Source organism: Agelaius phoeniceus, chromosome 19 (assembly GCF_051311805.1).
Source record: "Agelaius phoeniceus isolate bAgePho1 chromosome 19, bAgePho1.hap1, whole genome shotgun sequence".
Classification (NCBI taxonomy): domain Eukaryota; kingdom Metazoa; phylum Chordata; class Aves; order Passeriformes; family Icteridae; genus Agelaius; species Agelaius phoeniceus.
The window spans coordinates 11,111,168-11,124,751 of record NC_135283.1 but is presented as its reverse complement, the minus strand read 5'-3'; the positions used below and the strand labels follow the sequence as shown (position 1 = coordinate 11,124,751).

The following is a 13,584-nucleotide window of genomic DNA, read 5'->3' as shown; positions in this document are numbered from 1 at the left end:
TATTATTAACAGTTGCATATTTGTTCCAGGAGAAGTCTTAGGTCTGTTAGGACCCAACGGAGCAGGGAAAAGCACAACTCTGAACATGATTTCTGGAGGTGTAGCAGTGACTGCTGGGGAGGTAGGTGGCTCCTTGGAGCAGCTGCAGAGATAACCTTGATGCATTTATAAATTAAAAATGTGATGAGACAAGCCAGCAAAATCTTCCTACAACCAGGGGATGTATGGATGTTCATGTACAATTTATGTGTCCTGGATATTTACAGAGCTGAGAAAAAGTGTTGATTTATGCCAAGCATAAATTCTAGTGTTCATCAAAGTCAGTGTTGCAGATTTAAGAGTTTGAGCAACAGGAAATCTTCAGCTGGCATTGGAAACCCATTGTGAAATGTCTTGAGCCCTGTAAGAATTGTTGACATCTAAAAAACCCCAAAAATAACACTCTCCATAAACAGCCTTGCAAAACCAGGAAATTGAAAACGAATGTGAGCAGTGTTGGGCCAGTGACAATCCATCATTAATTGCGTGCAGGATGATTAATGGCATGTGCTGGGGGAGGGGAAATGCCATTGCTCTTACAGATTTGGGACTGAAGGTTGGAAATAGAAAAGTATTACAAGGAAAAGACAGGCTGGTGTTGGTAATATCACCCAAAGTGAAAAAGCAGATGGAGCAGCATCCCCCTGCTCATGGAGGGTGACCACTCCCAAGTGGCTGCTGACCACTCAGCTGCTTGCCTTGGCCAGCTGGATGGGGCTTGGAGCAACCTGGGCTGGTGGGAGGTGTCCCTGCCCATTTTAGGGGTGGGATGGGCTCTGAGATACCTCCCACCAAAGCCCCCTGAAACTGTGTGACCCCACAACCAGAGCTGTGTCTGTGCAGGTGCTGCCTGGGGGCCAGGATGAAGCCCCCCATGCCCAGAGGCAACCTGGGCTGGTGGGAGATGTCTCTGCCCGTTTTGGAGGTGGGAGGGGATGAGCTCTGAGATACCTCCCAGCCAAAGCACCCTGTGATTGTGTGACCCCACAATTGCAGAGCTGTGTGTCTGTGCAGGAGCCAGGATGAAGCCCACCTGTGCCCCTGGGCTGGTGGGAGGTGTCCCTGCCCATTTTAGGGTTGGGATGGGATGGGCTCTGAGATACCTCCCACCAAAGCCCCCTGTGACTGTGTGACCCCACAGCCAGAGCTGTGTCTGTGCAGGTGCTGCTTGGGGCCCTGGGCTGGTGGAAGGTGTCCCTGCCCATTGTAGGGATGGGATAGGATGAGCTCTGAGATATCTCCCACCCAAGGGATTGTGTGAGCCCACAACTGCAGAGCTGTGTCTGTGCAGGTGCTGCTTGGGGCCCTGGGCTGGTAGAAGGTGTCCCTGCCCATTTTAGGGGTGGGATGGGATGAGCTCTGAGATACCTCCCACCCAAGGGATTGTGTGACCCTACAACCAGTGCTGTGTGTGTGTGCAGGTGCTGCTCAGGGGCCAGGATGAAGCCCTCCCGTGCCCAGGGTCCCTGGGCTGGTGCCCACAGCAGGACCCTCTCTGGCCACACCTGACAGTGCTGCAGCACCTGGAGGCCTTCACTGCCATCAGGGGAATGAGGGAGGAAGATGCTGCTCTTGCCATCAGCTGGTAGGAAGCCAAATGATCTCATCTGTTGGTTCTCCCTCCCTCCTGAGGTGGGGAGCCTTCCAGCCTGTCTGTCGCTGCTGGAAAGGAAGGGATGGGACTGTTTTCAAGCTCAGAATGATTTGTTGCTCAGATAAAAATCGTTCTCAGAGGCCATGAGATGTTAGAGGAGCAAGCATTTGGCCATAGCTCAAGAGTAGTCACAAGTTTCTTCATTACAAGGCAATATAGAACTTTCTAAACCAATGGACAGTTGCCACTGTCCATTAATTTATTATATTATAGAATTTTATTTTGCTTTTCTAATCTATCACCTTTACTTACTCCTGCTGCAGTGCAGATACTTTGGTCTTATGGCTTCTGTCTCACTTGCACACAAATGCTTCTGTTATAACTTCTAAACTCTCAGCTTATTCCATACAACCCCACCCTTATTATAAATCCTTCACCATCTTATCAATACAGTTTCTCACTTACTTAAGGCATATTTTCACCTACAGCTATAGAAATATAAATTTAATATGAAATATAATATATATAGAAATATAAATTTATGTTTTTTCTGCTTAATATCTGTGTATTGTATTTTTGCATCAATCTAAGCTTCTTCCAAGGCTGTAGATTAAATCCTTCAGTGTCTGTGGAAGTTTCTGTGTTTCTGATTCCCACACCACCCCAATCCCTCTGTGATTTTATAGGGTGGGGAGGGGTTTCTCTGTTAACAAAACTGGCTCGTGTGGTTAAGAGACAACATCTTCAATGCCTCTCCCCTTAGAGAGGGGCTTCTCCTGATGAGGTCTGCTATTTTATACTGTTCTCAGTCCCTTGCCTATGAAGATTGTAGTCCAAGTTTACCTGAGAAAATTCAGAAAAAAAAAAAAAATCAAACTTGTCTCAGTTCATGGCTAGTTGCATGAGCGACACTTCTCTCATTAGCTGCACTTCCTGCCTTGAATTTCTGCAAAAATTCCTCCATTTAACATCCAAGTTAGGAGCAGAATCCCCAAGTAACCCAAGGTGATGGATATCAACCAAAACATGTCAGTGTTCCTCAGCACCCCTGACCACCAAGGTTGCACACCAAGATGGTCATTTGAGGTTTTTCCCTTTCCATTCCCCACAGCATAGGAAGGACCTTGGATCTCCTGAAGCATTTCAAGACCCCAGCAAGGAGTTTATCTGCTGGAGAAGCCAGAAAGGTACGTGTTGGATTTGCTACTTCCCCAAACCCTGCTCGCTCTTTCTTGGACGTGGTGCAGAGAAAAACTTCAGCTGAGTGGGTTCTGGCATTATTAATTTTCATCAATACCTTTTGAATCCATCCTGGCAGGATTCCCTGCCTCCTCCTCACCCCCTTTTCCCATTCCTTCTGCACTGTGTGCTTAATAAGTGCTGACCACAAATTGGATTTACAATCACCTCTTCACGCCCCACCACCTTCATCTTCCAGTAAATGGGATGGAAAACCACTTTGACATCTTTGGCAGGCTCAGGGGTTCTGGGGAAATCTGATTTTGAGAGATTAAAACATTAACTGAGAACACCTGAAGTGGGATTTTTTTTAAATCCCTCTTCCTTTTGTACTTTGGAATCAAGAGCTTCAGCTTTGAAAAAATTCACAGGGATTAAGGTTCACCAGTTTTGCAGGTAAACAAAAGAGCCCTGACCTGATGTTATTCCCATTCCAGCTGTCGTTTGCTCTGAGCATCCTGGGAGGCCCAGCAGTGATGCTTTGGGATGAGCCCTCCGTGAGCGTGGACCCCAAAGGGCAGCGCCGCATGTGGTGAGCAGCCCTGGCCTGGCAGGAAGGGGAATCTGGGACAGGTTTAACAGGATGAGCTCACCCATCCTTGCAGGAACTCTTGGGCAGGCAGAGGTGACAGTGGAGGTCTGACTTTTCCCTTTTTCCCAATGCCCAGGGCATGGGGAGAGCTTGCTGAGCTCTTCACTCAGCTGGCAGCAAGCCCTGTAACATCATGGTCATTAATACACCCCAAAAAATGACCCCAGCATGGTCATTAATACACCCCAAAAAATGACCCCACCATGGTCATTAATACATCCCAAAAATGACCCCATCATGGTTATTAATACACCCTAAAAAATGACCCCAGCATGGTCATTAATACACCCCAAAAGGTGACCCCATAATGGTCATTAATACACCCCAAAAGATGACTCCATCATGGTCATTATTACACCTCAAAAATGATCCCATCATGGTCATTAATACACTCCAAAAAATAACTCCATCATGGCGATTAATACACCCCAAAAGATGACCCCATAATGGTCATTAATACAGCCAAAAAAATGACCCCGTAATGGTCATTAATACACCCCAAAAATAACCCCATCATGGTCATTAATACACCCCAAAAAATGATCCCATCATGGTCATTAATGCACCCAAAAAAATGACCCCATCATGGTCATTAATGCACCCCAAAAAATGACCCCATCATGGTCATTAATACACTCCAAAAGGTGACCCCATCATGGTCATTAATGCACCCCAAAAAATGACCCAATCATGGTCATTAATGCACCCCAAAAATGACCCCACCATGGTCATTAATACACCCCAAAAATGACCCCATCATGGTTATTAATACACCCCAAAAAATGACCCCATCATGGTCACTAATACACCCCAAAAATGACCCCATCATGGTCATTAATACACCTCCAAAATGGCCCCATCATGGTCATTAATACACCCCAAAAAATGAACCCATAATGGTCATTAATACACCCCAAAAAAATCTCAGTAGGCACCAGCTGAGCCCATGCATTTGGTACAAAAGCCCAAATTTCTGTTTTCTTCAGAGCAAGGGAAGAAAGGGAAGAATTTGTAGGAAGTCCTCCCTTGAGTCATTCAGGGCTGGTGTTTGCTTTTGCTTTTCATCAGTGCAAAATTTGGAGGGATGCTGACATGACAAATCACAACATAGCAGTGGCATCCAGGTCATCTTTAAACGAGAAAACTGATGTCTTTTAAATAGTTCTCTGCTTTTTAATAACTTTAAAAAGTTGTTTCTAGGGAGGGAGACATAGACCAGTGTTGGAGTCTTGGATGCTGAGAATTTTAAACTTTCTGTGCTGAAGGGCACAGACCCAGAAGAAAATATTGTAATTGACCTGAGGCTGTGGAGAAGGCTTCCAAAATTGATTGATAGCACTGGGATTATGGGTGTGGAGTTTGATTAGAAGTTTGTAATATCACAGGGTGGAAAACTCAGAGTTTGGGGTTTTAGAATACAGTAATATATAGAGAGCAAGATGGAGGTTTTAGGGTGGAGGCTGCTCCTTCACCTTCTTCTCCATGGGTTTGGGTGGTTTTGTGTAATTGGACAGAAAAGTCTGTGGACTTTGAGTGACCAGTTATTGGGTTAAAAGTGAAAATAATTTAGGTATCATTCCTTAATTGGATCGTTTGGCCTCAAAACACCTTGTGTAGAAAGATAGTTAGCCATTGTGTAGCTTGTTAGTAGAATGCTGTAGAACTGATGACTTTTAATATAGATAAGAAATAACAAACATCTAAACCTGAACACGAAGTACCACCTGTAGCGCTTCAATCCCCGCCTTGGCAGGGGCAGAAAAAGGAGCCGGGAGATTCTCTGTGGCTGTTCCTGGGAAGTGACTGTGGTCCCTCTGTTGGCAGGAGGATGCTGGAGGCCTCCGTGAGGAGCAGGGAGAGGGCAGCCATCCTGTGCACGCAGTCCCTGCCGGAGGCGGCGGCGATGTGCGACCGCGTGGCCGTCCTGGCGTGCGGCCGGCTCCGGTGGGCACGGCAGCTGGGGCTGGGCTGGGCCTGGGGCTAGCTTGGCTTAGTTTGGGTTAGCTTGGGGTTAACCTGGGGTTGGGGTTAGTTTGGGTTCATTTGGGTTATTTTGGGGTTAATCGGGGGGTTGGGGCTTGTTTGGGGTTAGTTTGGGTTCATTTGGGTTATTTTGCGGTTAATCAGGGAGTTGGGGTTTGTTTGGGGTTACTTGGGGTTATTTTGGCATTAGTTTGGAGGTTGGGGTTCATTTGGAGTTCGTTTGGGGTTAGTCTGGGTCATTGTGGGGTTAATCCAGGGGTTGGGGTTAGTTTGGAGTTGGGGTTAGTTTGGAGTTAGTTGGGGGTTAGTTGGGGTTAGTTGGGGGTTGTGGTTATGTTTGAGTAGGTTGAGGTTAGTTTGGGGTTAGTCAGGGTTAGTTTGGTGGTAATTTGGGGTTAGTTTGGGTTTGGGGTTCGTTTGGGTTATTTTGCGGTTAATCAGGGGATTGGGGTTTGTTTGGGGTTAGTTGGGGTTATTTTGGCGTTAGTTTGGAGGTTGGGGTTCATTTGGGGTTAGTTTGGGTTCGTTTGGGGTTAGTCTGGGTCATTGTGGGGTGAACCTGGGGATTGGGGTTGGTTTGGCGTTAGTCTGGAGGTTGGGGTTTGGTTTGGGTTAGTCTGGGTCATTGTGGGGTTAATCTGGGGGTTGGGGTTTGTTTGGAGTTAGTTTGGGTTAGTCTGGAGTTAGTTGGGGGTTAGTTGGGGTTAGTTGGGGGTTGGGGTTATGTTTGGGTAGGCTGAGGTTAGTTTGGGGTTAGTTTGGGTTAGTTTGGGGATAGTTTGCAGGTTGAGGTTATTTTGGGATTAGTTTGGGTTAGTTGGGGGTTAGTCAGGGTTAGTTTGGGGGTCGTTTGCAGGCTGGGGCTTGTTTGGGGTTGTTAGGGTTGGTTTGGGGTTGGTTTGGGGTTAGTTTGGGGTTAGTTGGGGTTAATCTGGGGGTTGGGGTTAGATTGGGGTTATTTTGGGGTTAGATTGGGGTTAGTTTGGTTTTTTCACTTCCTAATCTAATGGCAAATACTGGTTTGGGTGCTCCCACGTGTGTAACAATCAGTTTTGTGGGAGGTAGCATGGCATGAAGAGCTGATGAAGAAGAGGATGTACAGCCACTCCTCAGCTCCCTCAAGCCATGGATTTATTCTCTGGCTGTGGTGGTTTGAGCAATGTTTTCCCCCTCTGCAGGTACATCGGTTCCCTTGAGGATCTCAAAAGGAAGTTTGGCACAAGTTACCGCCTAGAACTCAAAATGACAGAGGCGGGGCAGAGCGATGCTCTGCACACCGAAATCCTGAACCTCTTCCCCCAGGCAGCTCGGCAGGAAAGGTCAGTGCCCACGGGCTGCCCATGGCAGCCTGGATTTGGGTTGGGATGCTCTCTTCCTCCTGCTGGCCTTGCTCAGTGATTTACCTGGAGCACAGTTATCCTACAAACCCCCCCCCCAAACTGCAAAGCTGAGTCACAAGATGAAGAATTCCTTTATTTTTATTAATTTTTCAGGACTTCTTCCATGCTCACCTACAAGATTCCAGTGGCAGATGCACTACCTCTGTCCAGGTCTTTCTCCCAGCTAGAAGCAGGTAAAAGGAAACCACCAGTTAAATAAGGAAATCACTTTCAAATGGTTTCTGTGGATTTGCTTTTTAAGGATGCTTTCTCCATCCCTCCGCAGCCAAACGGAATTTCAAGCTCGAGGAGTACAGCTTGTCACTGAACACTTTGCACCAGGTAGGTTTGTGCAGGAGCTCCAGGTTGGGAATTGCCTGTGGAAGAAGAAGGAATAACCTGTGAGCAGCACAACTACAGCCAGTCCCTGGCAATGATGGGGTGCTCCCCACTGTGTCCCCTTGCAGGTGTTTGTAGACCTCACCAGGGATGCAGAGGAGCACGACCTGGAGGTGGCATCCAACGGGGCTGTGGAGCAGAGACCCCTTCAGCCCTGACTCCTGGAGCCACAGTGGGAAATATTCCATGCATTTCTTCAGTGTTACTGAATTTCATCAGTGAAATCACTGGTAGCTGTGGTCAGCTGCAGCCCCAGCACTCGGTGACCCACGTCACAGCACACACAGCCCTGCAGGTGTTCTGCCTCACAGAGAAAAAGAAAAGAGTTATTATTTTAATAAATAAAGCCTTTATCCTTTGACAAATTGATGCCTGACTCTCATCTGCGCCCCTGCTCAGGGTGGGTCATGTTGGAATTCCTGACCCCAAGGTTGTGAGGGACACTGGGCTGGGAAAGGAGCTCAGTCCCTGGGGAGAACCAGGAGCAAACCCAGGGGAGGCTCTGACACCTCTCTTATCCTTGGCAGGAGGACACCAGCTCTCTGCCTTGTCAGCCCTGACAATAACCACCCTCTGCCTGGTGGGATGTGGCCAGCACAGCTGCTGATTCCTGGGAGAGAGAGACACAAAATTTTGACCCAAAAAGCTGCTCTTGCTGTGAGTTCCAGCTCAGGCCAACTTGGCCCATCTCATCCTCCCCACTGGGGCCAGGGACAGAGGAAAGGAGTCAGCAGTGGCTGGATAAATGTAATGAAAACTGGCAGCTCTAATATCATCGTCATCAAAAGCCAGTTATTAATTAGAGTCAAAATAAGGTGTGCTTTGACCCAAAATAGAGCTGAAGAAGGACAGCAGACCTTGCTTTGGTCACTGGGAAGAGAGGGGGGCTCCTCACCAGCACCCCGGGGTGCTTGGGAGGGATGGGGCAACTGATGGGGAGCTGGGGGCAAGCTCCATCAGCCTGCCCCTGTCTGAGCAGGTCAGCTTCTCCTCTTGGATTATCTGCCTGCCTAGGGCTAGAGTTAAAAAGTAAATTAAAACAAAAAAAAACAAAAAAAAACAAAAAAAACAAAACCCAAAACCCAAACCAAACCAAACAAAAACCCAAACACAAACAAACAAACAAACAAAAAACAAAAAAAAATAAACTAAAGAAAACAGGAGCCTCCAGGTGTTTCCCCTTGTGCCCCGTTGCCCTCTCCCCCAGCACCCTCTGGCAAAGGCTGGGGACCCACTGGAGGCCAGGGGCAGTGCCATGCCATGGGATGGCCACAGCAGCACGACCCTCAGCATGCCCTGAGCTGCCCTGTGGTGATGCTGTGGGTGATGCTGGGCTGGGACAGAGCAGGGAGGACCCTGCAGGTGCCTCGGGCAGGCAGGGATGGTGTCTGGGCAGGCAGGTACCAGCAGGTGGCTGCCGTGGCTCACGGATGGGCTGTGAGCAGCCACCCACACCCCAGGGTTCTGTTTTCCCCCTGGATCTCCCAACATCAGGGCTCTGCCAAGGAGGTGGGCAGGGAAGAGACTGAGATTCACTGCCTGGCACCTGGCATCTCCCCCTCTTCACCTTAGGGTTGTTGTTTTTCCTTTTGGAAGGAGAGGAGGAGAAGGTTTGGATGCCCAGGAGATGTTCTGGGGACAGGTTTAACTCCATCCCGTGCTCTGACTTACTGCACCTCTGCTGTCTGCCTCGCTCTGGCACATCTGAATGGGATTTAAACCTTAGGGGTGGTTTTATGCTGCTAGGCAGAGCAGAAGGAAGCAGATCCAGCTGCTCCACTTATCCTGTCCCAGCTGCTCGGGCTCCCTCCCACCCCTGGTCCTTCAGCCCTGATGAGCCCAGGGATGCTGCTTTGGGCTCAAACCAAACCCATCCCCTTTAGAAGCGCAGAGTTAGTCAGGAGATGTTTATTTCAGCATTTCCAAGATGTTTTTTAGCTGGGAAAGCTGTTGCTGTCCAGGAGGCAGCATTTCCCTGCTGTTCCTGCTCTGTGACTGATGCCACGGGAAGAGTTTGCCACCTTTTGTCCTCCCCGGCCCGTGCTGTGACATCACTGTTGTCTTCAGCCCCTCTTTCTGCACTGAGAAACACAGCAGAGTTTGCCAGAGAAAGGATTTTTGTGTGGTTTGTTGTGGGGCTGGGTTTTCTTCTCTTGGCCACCACTCAAGAATGTCCCGAGTTAACCTTTCGGACAAGGCTCCAGCGCCTCAACAGCAATGGGCTCTGTTTGCTTCTTCTGACACAAATAAAGCTGGAGCCCTGCCAGGGAGGAAGAAGAAGAAAGCCAGGGCAACAAAAGAAGCCATGGTGTGAGGAATGCCCTTTGCAGAAGTGCCTGAGGGGGGAGAAAAACGACAGAGGAGAGCTGGGAGTCTCGGGAGAGTCTCGGGCCAGTCCAGCCCAGGGAGGCTCAGCACCCCTGCTCCTCCAGGACAAGCTCTGGGTTCCTCTCAAACCTTCCTGTTGAGGTAAGGCTGAAGCATTCTTCCTAAACCTAAATAACAAATGTTATTTTGAAGGTATGGAACCCCCAGTAAAGGATAATGCTGTTAATAACACTGGGTGAGGGTTCAATGTGTGGGTGGGGCACGGGGCATCTTTCTAATAGGTTGGGTGAAGCTTAGGGGGCTTTAAAGGCAACAGAGTCTTTGCTTTGAGATAAAATAACATACAAATGGAGCTCAGCTTATGGCAGAGGTTTATTTCCAATGTTTCTCAGCACTACAAGGAGGCAGCAGCTTCAGCTCAGTATTTTAAATGATCCAGGACATACGAGGAGCAGATTTCTTTCCCTACCTCCAGTGTAAGCTAAAGTTTGGATTTAAAAGTTCTGTCCATCCTATGCTCTCAAAAAATTCTCCTGAGCAAAGAAATCAGTTGTGGCACATTTCCCCAGCTGCCCAAACCCTGCAGCAGCACGGGGTCAGTGGGCACTGAGGGGTGACCACCCAAGGGACATGTGGGATGTCCAGGATGAGCTCCTGGTGTGCCCCTCTCCACCCTAGGATGCTGAGGTTACTCCATGGGACTCCTAAAACCACCTGGCAAGGGGCTTTAGCTGTGACACCAACCCTGTGGCAGTGGTGGATATGTGCAGGTGACACACAACCTCCTAATCTTCACTTCTAGGGGGTGAAAAAGCAACCGAGTAATAGCAAGTTTAAACCCACAGTTTATTCAAGGAGGTAATTACACAGGCTAAATTCAAATTTTTATACACCTGGATTTAGTGAGACCATCAGTGAGGAAAAACTTTGTTAAGAGACGATGGCAAAAGCCAGGGCAAGTGTTTGCAGCCCATTTGTTGCAGCTGCTTTTCCAGCATTTCAGTGCCTGCTGTCTCATCACACCAAGATTCAACCCCTGAGGGCTGAATAGAAATATCTGGAGGAAGATAAAGTCTGTTTTGCCTGTCAGCACCTGTCAGGAGGCATTGTCCCCCGGGGGAACAGGACAATGTAAATCTTCCTTCCTTCCCTATGACAGGAAGGCTTGAAGGGATTAGATCTGTAACAGCTCCGATTTTTCTACCTGAGAATCACTTGAATCACTTAGAGAAGATCAGGATTTTGTTGAAAAGCAGATTTTATCTCCAGATGTGACAGCAGAGCAGTTTGGCTGTGTGAGCAGAGCTCTTTTACATGGAGCTACTGAATCCTTTTGCTCATTAAAGGTCCTCATGGATATTTTATGGATGGTTAAAAGGACACTTCTCATCTGCAAAAATCTGACAGGCAGCTTTGTGCTTTACTTCTTTCAGTTCCCACCACCAGCATTAACCAGGCAAAATAATCCTTGTTTTGCTTGGATCGTGTCATTTTGAGGATTCTGCCCTGTCTGTTGGAGTAACACCTCAGTGCATGCTCGTGGCCACTCAGTTTTATCTCATTTCTCATTAACAACCTGACAGTGACACCTCTCCCACGCACTTCCAAGAATTTGCTCTCTCATGGCTCTGAGTTCCCTTCAGCAGATGCTGTTTTCCACAAGAGCTCAGCTCACACCTCAGCCAGGAGTTGCTCAACGCTTCTTGGTGTTGATCCTAAAGCACATTAAAATTGCAAGCAAAAGGATTTTAGGGATTTTAATTGACGATATTGTTGTTGTTTCTTGGATATGGAGCCCACCCAAGCTGATTAGGTCATGTAATGTGATAGTCCCTTTTTATTTCATCAATAAATGATGAACTCCTCCCAAACTCCCCGTGCTGAAGCATGGAAGCCTGAAATTCTGATTTCTATCAGCGTTTGCTGCTGAGCTGTGAGGGTTGGAGTGTGTTGAGGGTGATGAGGTCTCTTGGACCCTGTCCTGCGGGGGTGGTTGTGCTCAGCACACAACATCTGAGTTTCTCCAGTTCATTCTTGCTGTAAAAAGGGAGAAAAAGCTTCACTGCACATCTGCAAGGACTGTGCAAATAAAACCAGTTGCTGCTGGTTTGGCTTTTGTTGTATTTGAAAGCAATTTTCAAAAAGAAATTGTCTCTAGGTTCAAAGATGAAGACAGTGCAGAGGAATATAAGTGTATTCCAGCAAACTAAAATTCTCTTGTGGAAAAATGTCCTGATCAAGTGGAGGATGAAGATGCAGAGCTTTCAGGTAAGAAAAAAATTAAAAATAAAACAAAAATAGCAGCTAAGTACTGAGAGTGGCCAATCCCTGCATGCCCCTAGACACCAACTTCTTTGGGTAAAATTAGAACTTAAAGTACTTTTGAGAAGCCTGCCTGGTAATGAACACTTGGAGACTTGAATTTTATTTAAAATGGTGATATTTATGTCTGATTTGTGACAAATCAGGGCACAGATGGGCTCATTGGAGCAGGTGATGGGCACCATGCAGAGAATCCCTCCATGCCCACCTAAGAAACGGGTGTGAGCAAATCCCTCATATTTACATTTGAATCCCACAACGACTGAATTCCTCTTGCTCCCATTTTAATCTCACAAAGAACCCGCTCCTATACTGCCATGGCATTCTCCTCCCCGCTCTCCCTGATGCAGGAGTGGATTCTGTCCCTGCTCTTCCTGCCCCTGCTGTTCATCGTCTCCGGGTTTGTGTTTATGACGCAAACCCGCTACCCCGAGGCGCCCGCCGAGCACCTGGGCTACCTGGACGACCCTGCCTTCAATGCCACCGGGGTCACCGTCACCTTCACCCCCGCCACTGCCACCACCAGGCACATCATGAGCAAAGTGGCCTCCAGCTCCGTCATGACGGGTGGGTTTTGCTTTTTGGGTATTGGATTTTGTCATTGTTGAACCTGTTGCGCATGCGCTGTGTCGTAGCGGTTCTCCAACATCTTTGATCATCCTCCATTTTCACAAATATTTCTTCTTTAGGATTTAAACTACCTGTGAGGCCAGTGTGCCCTTCTGAACTGGAAAGCTCTGCCTTACCTAATATCCCCTAATACTTCTAAAACACATTAAAAAACATTCTTTTGAGGTGCATTTCTTCTCAACTGGTAAAGTCTCAGGAGATGGTTTTAAATTCATCCTAAATCCTCAGTTTTCACAAATATTTCCTCTCTAGGATTTAAACTACCTGTGAGGCCAGTGTGCCCTTCTGAACTGGAAAGCTCTGCCTTACCTAATATTCCCTAATACTTCCAAAACACATTAAAAAGTATTCTTTTGAGGTGCATTTCTTCTCAACTGGTAAAGTCTGAAGTATTTAGAGCTGCCTCCATGGCCAGTGAGTGTGGATGCCGTGGGACAGAGAGAGAGAAACGACAAATGTTTCTCACAGCAGCTTGTGAGAAGTTTTAGGGAGCTGGAAAGATGTGATAACTTGTTGACTATAAACAATTTGCAGGTGGTGTTTTTCTACTTTATTTTTCTGTTCCTCTCAAGGATAGTGCATGAGAAAGATGTTTCTGTTAGTTAGCCAATAGAATAGAATCTATCGTACCACTCTATAAAAACCATGTGGTTCTTTTGAATAAAGCCTTCTTTGCCTTTTCTACAATCCTGTCTCTCACCTGTTCCTGTCCTAACCTGGCACAAGAGTGACAAGTGAGAACTGGAAAAGGAGGAGTTGCAGTGCTGAGAAAGAAGAACATTCCCTCAGTGCCTCTGGACACAGTTCCAGACTCACAAAATCTCACGGCAATATTTTTCTGGCACTCCACAGGTATAAAACTAGTGGAAGTGGATGATGAGAGAGCCATGGAGAAAGCCTGGATTTCAAACAGGGAAACTATAGGAGTTGTGTTTAAGGACAACTTCTCCTACCACCTCAGGTTTCCAATCAAAGATGTGATTATTCCCAATGAAGTCATTGGATACGTAGGTAATACAAAATGAGAATTTCAGGGTGGTTGCCTGGTGTGGACAGGGTGGGAATAATCCACATTTGTT

General features: G+C 47.4%; 2 protein-coding genes across 2 annotated transcripts in view; both read left to right on the top strand.

Moving 5' to 3' along the window:
• LOC129127977 (ATP-binding cassette sub-family A member 9-like) overlaps positions 1-7,590 on the top strand; it is a 34,547-nt gene extending 26,957 nt beyond the window's left edge. Inside the window, exons 31-39 of the mRNA XM_054644974.2 lie at positions 30-121; positions 1,461-1,624; positions 2,745-2,820; positions 3,310-3,404; positions 5,289-5,408; positions 6,626-6,766; positions 6,941-7,020; positions 7,113-7,168; positions 7,294-7,590. Of these exons, the coding sequence (XP_054500949.2) occupies positions 30-121; positions 1,461-1,624; positions 2,745-2,820; positions 3,310-3,404; positions 5,289-5,408; positions 6,626-6,766; positions 6,941-7,020; positions 7,113-7,168; positions 7,294-7,383 (914 nt within the window). The 3' untranslated portion in view covers positions 7,384-7,590. The remainder of the gene's footprint in view (positions 1-29; positions 122-1,460; positions 1,625-2,744; positions 2,821-3,309; positions 3,405-5,288; positions 5,409-6,625; positions 6,767-6,940; positions 7,021-7,112; positions 7,169-7,293) is intronic.
• Positions 7,591-9,624: 2,034 nt separating this feature from the next.
• The window catches only part of LOC129127969 (ATP-binding cassette sub-family A member 10-like), a 34,072-nt gene continuing 30,112 nt past the window's right edge, over positions 9,625-13,584 (top strand). Inside the window, exons 1-4 of the mRNA XM_054644964.2 lie at positions 9,625-9,694; positions 11,712-11,821; positions 12,226-12,442; positions 13,358-13,516. Of these exons, the coding sequence (XP_054500939.2) occupies positions 11,720-11,821; positions 12,226-12,442; positions 13,358-13,516 (478 nt within the window). The 5' untranslated portion in view covers positions 9,625-9,694; positions 11,712-11,719. The remainder of the gene's footprint in view (positions 9,695-11,711; positions 11,822-12,225; positions 12,443-13,357; positions 13,517-13,584) is intronic.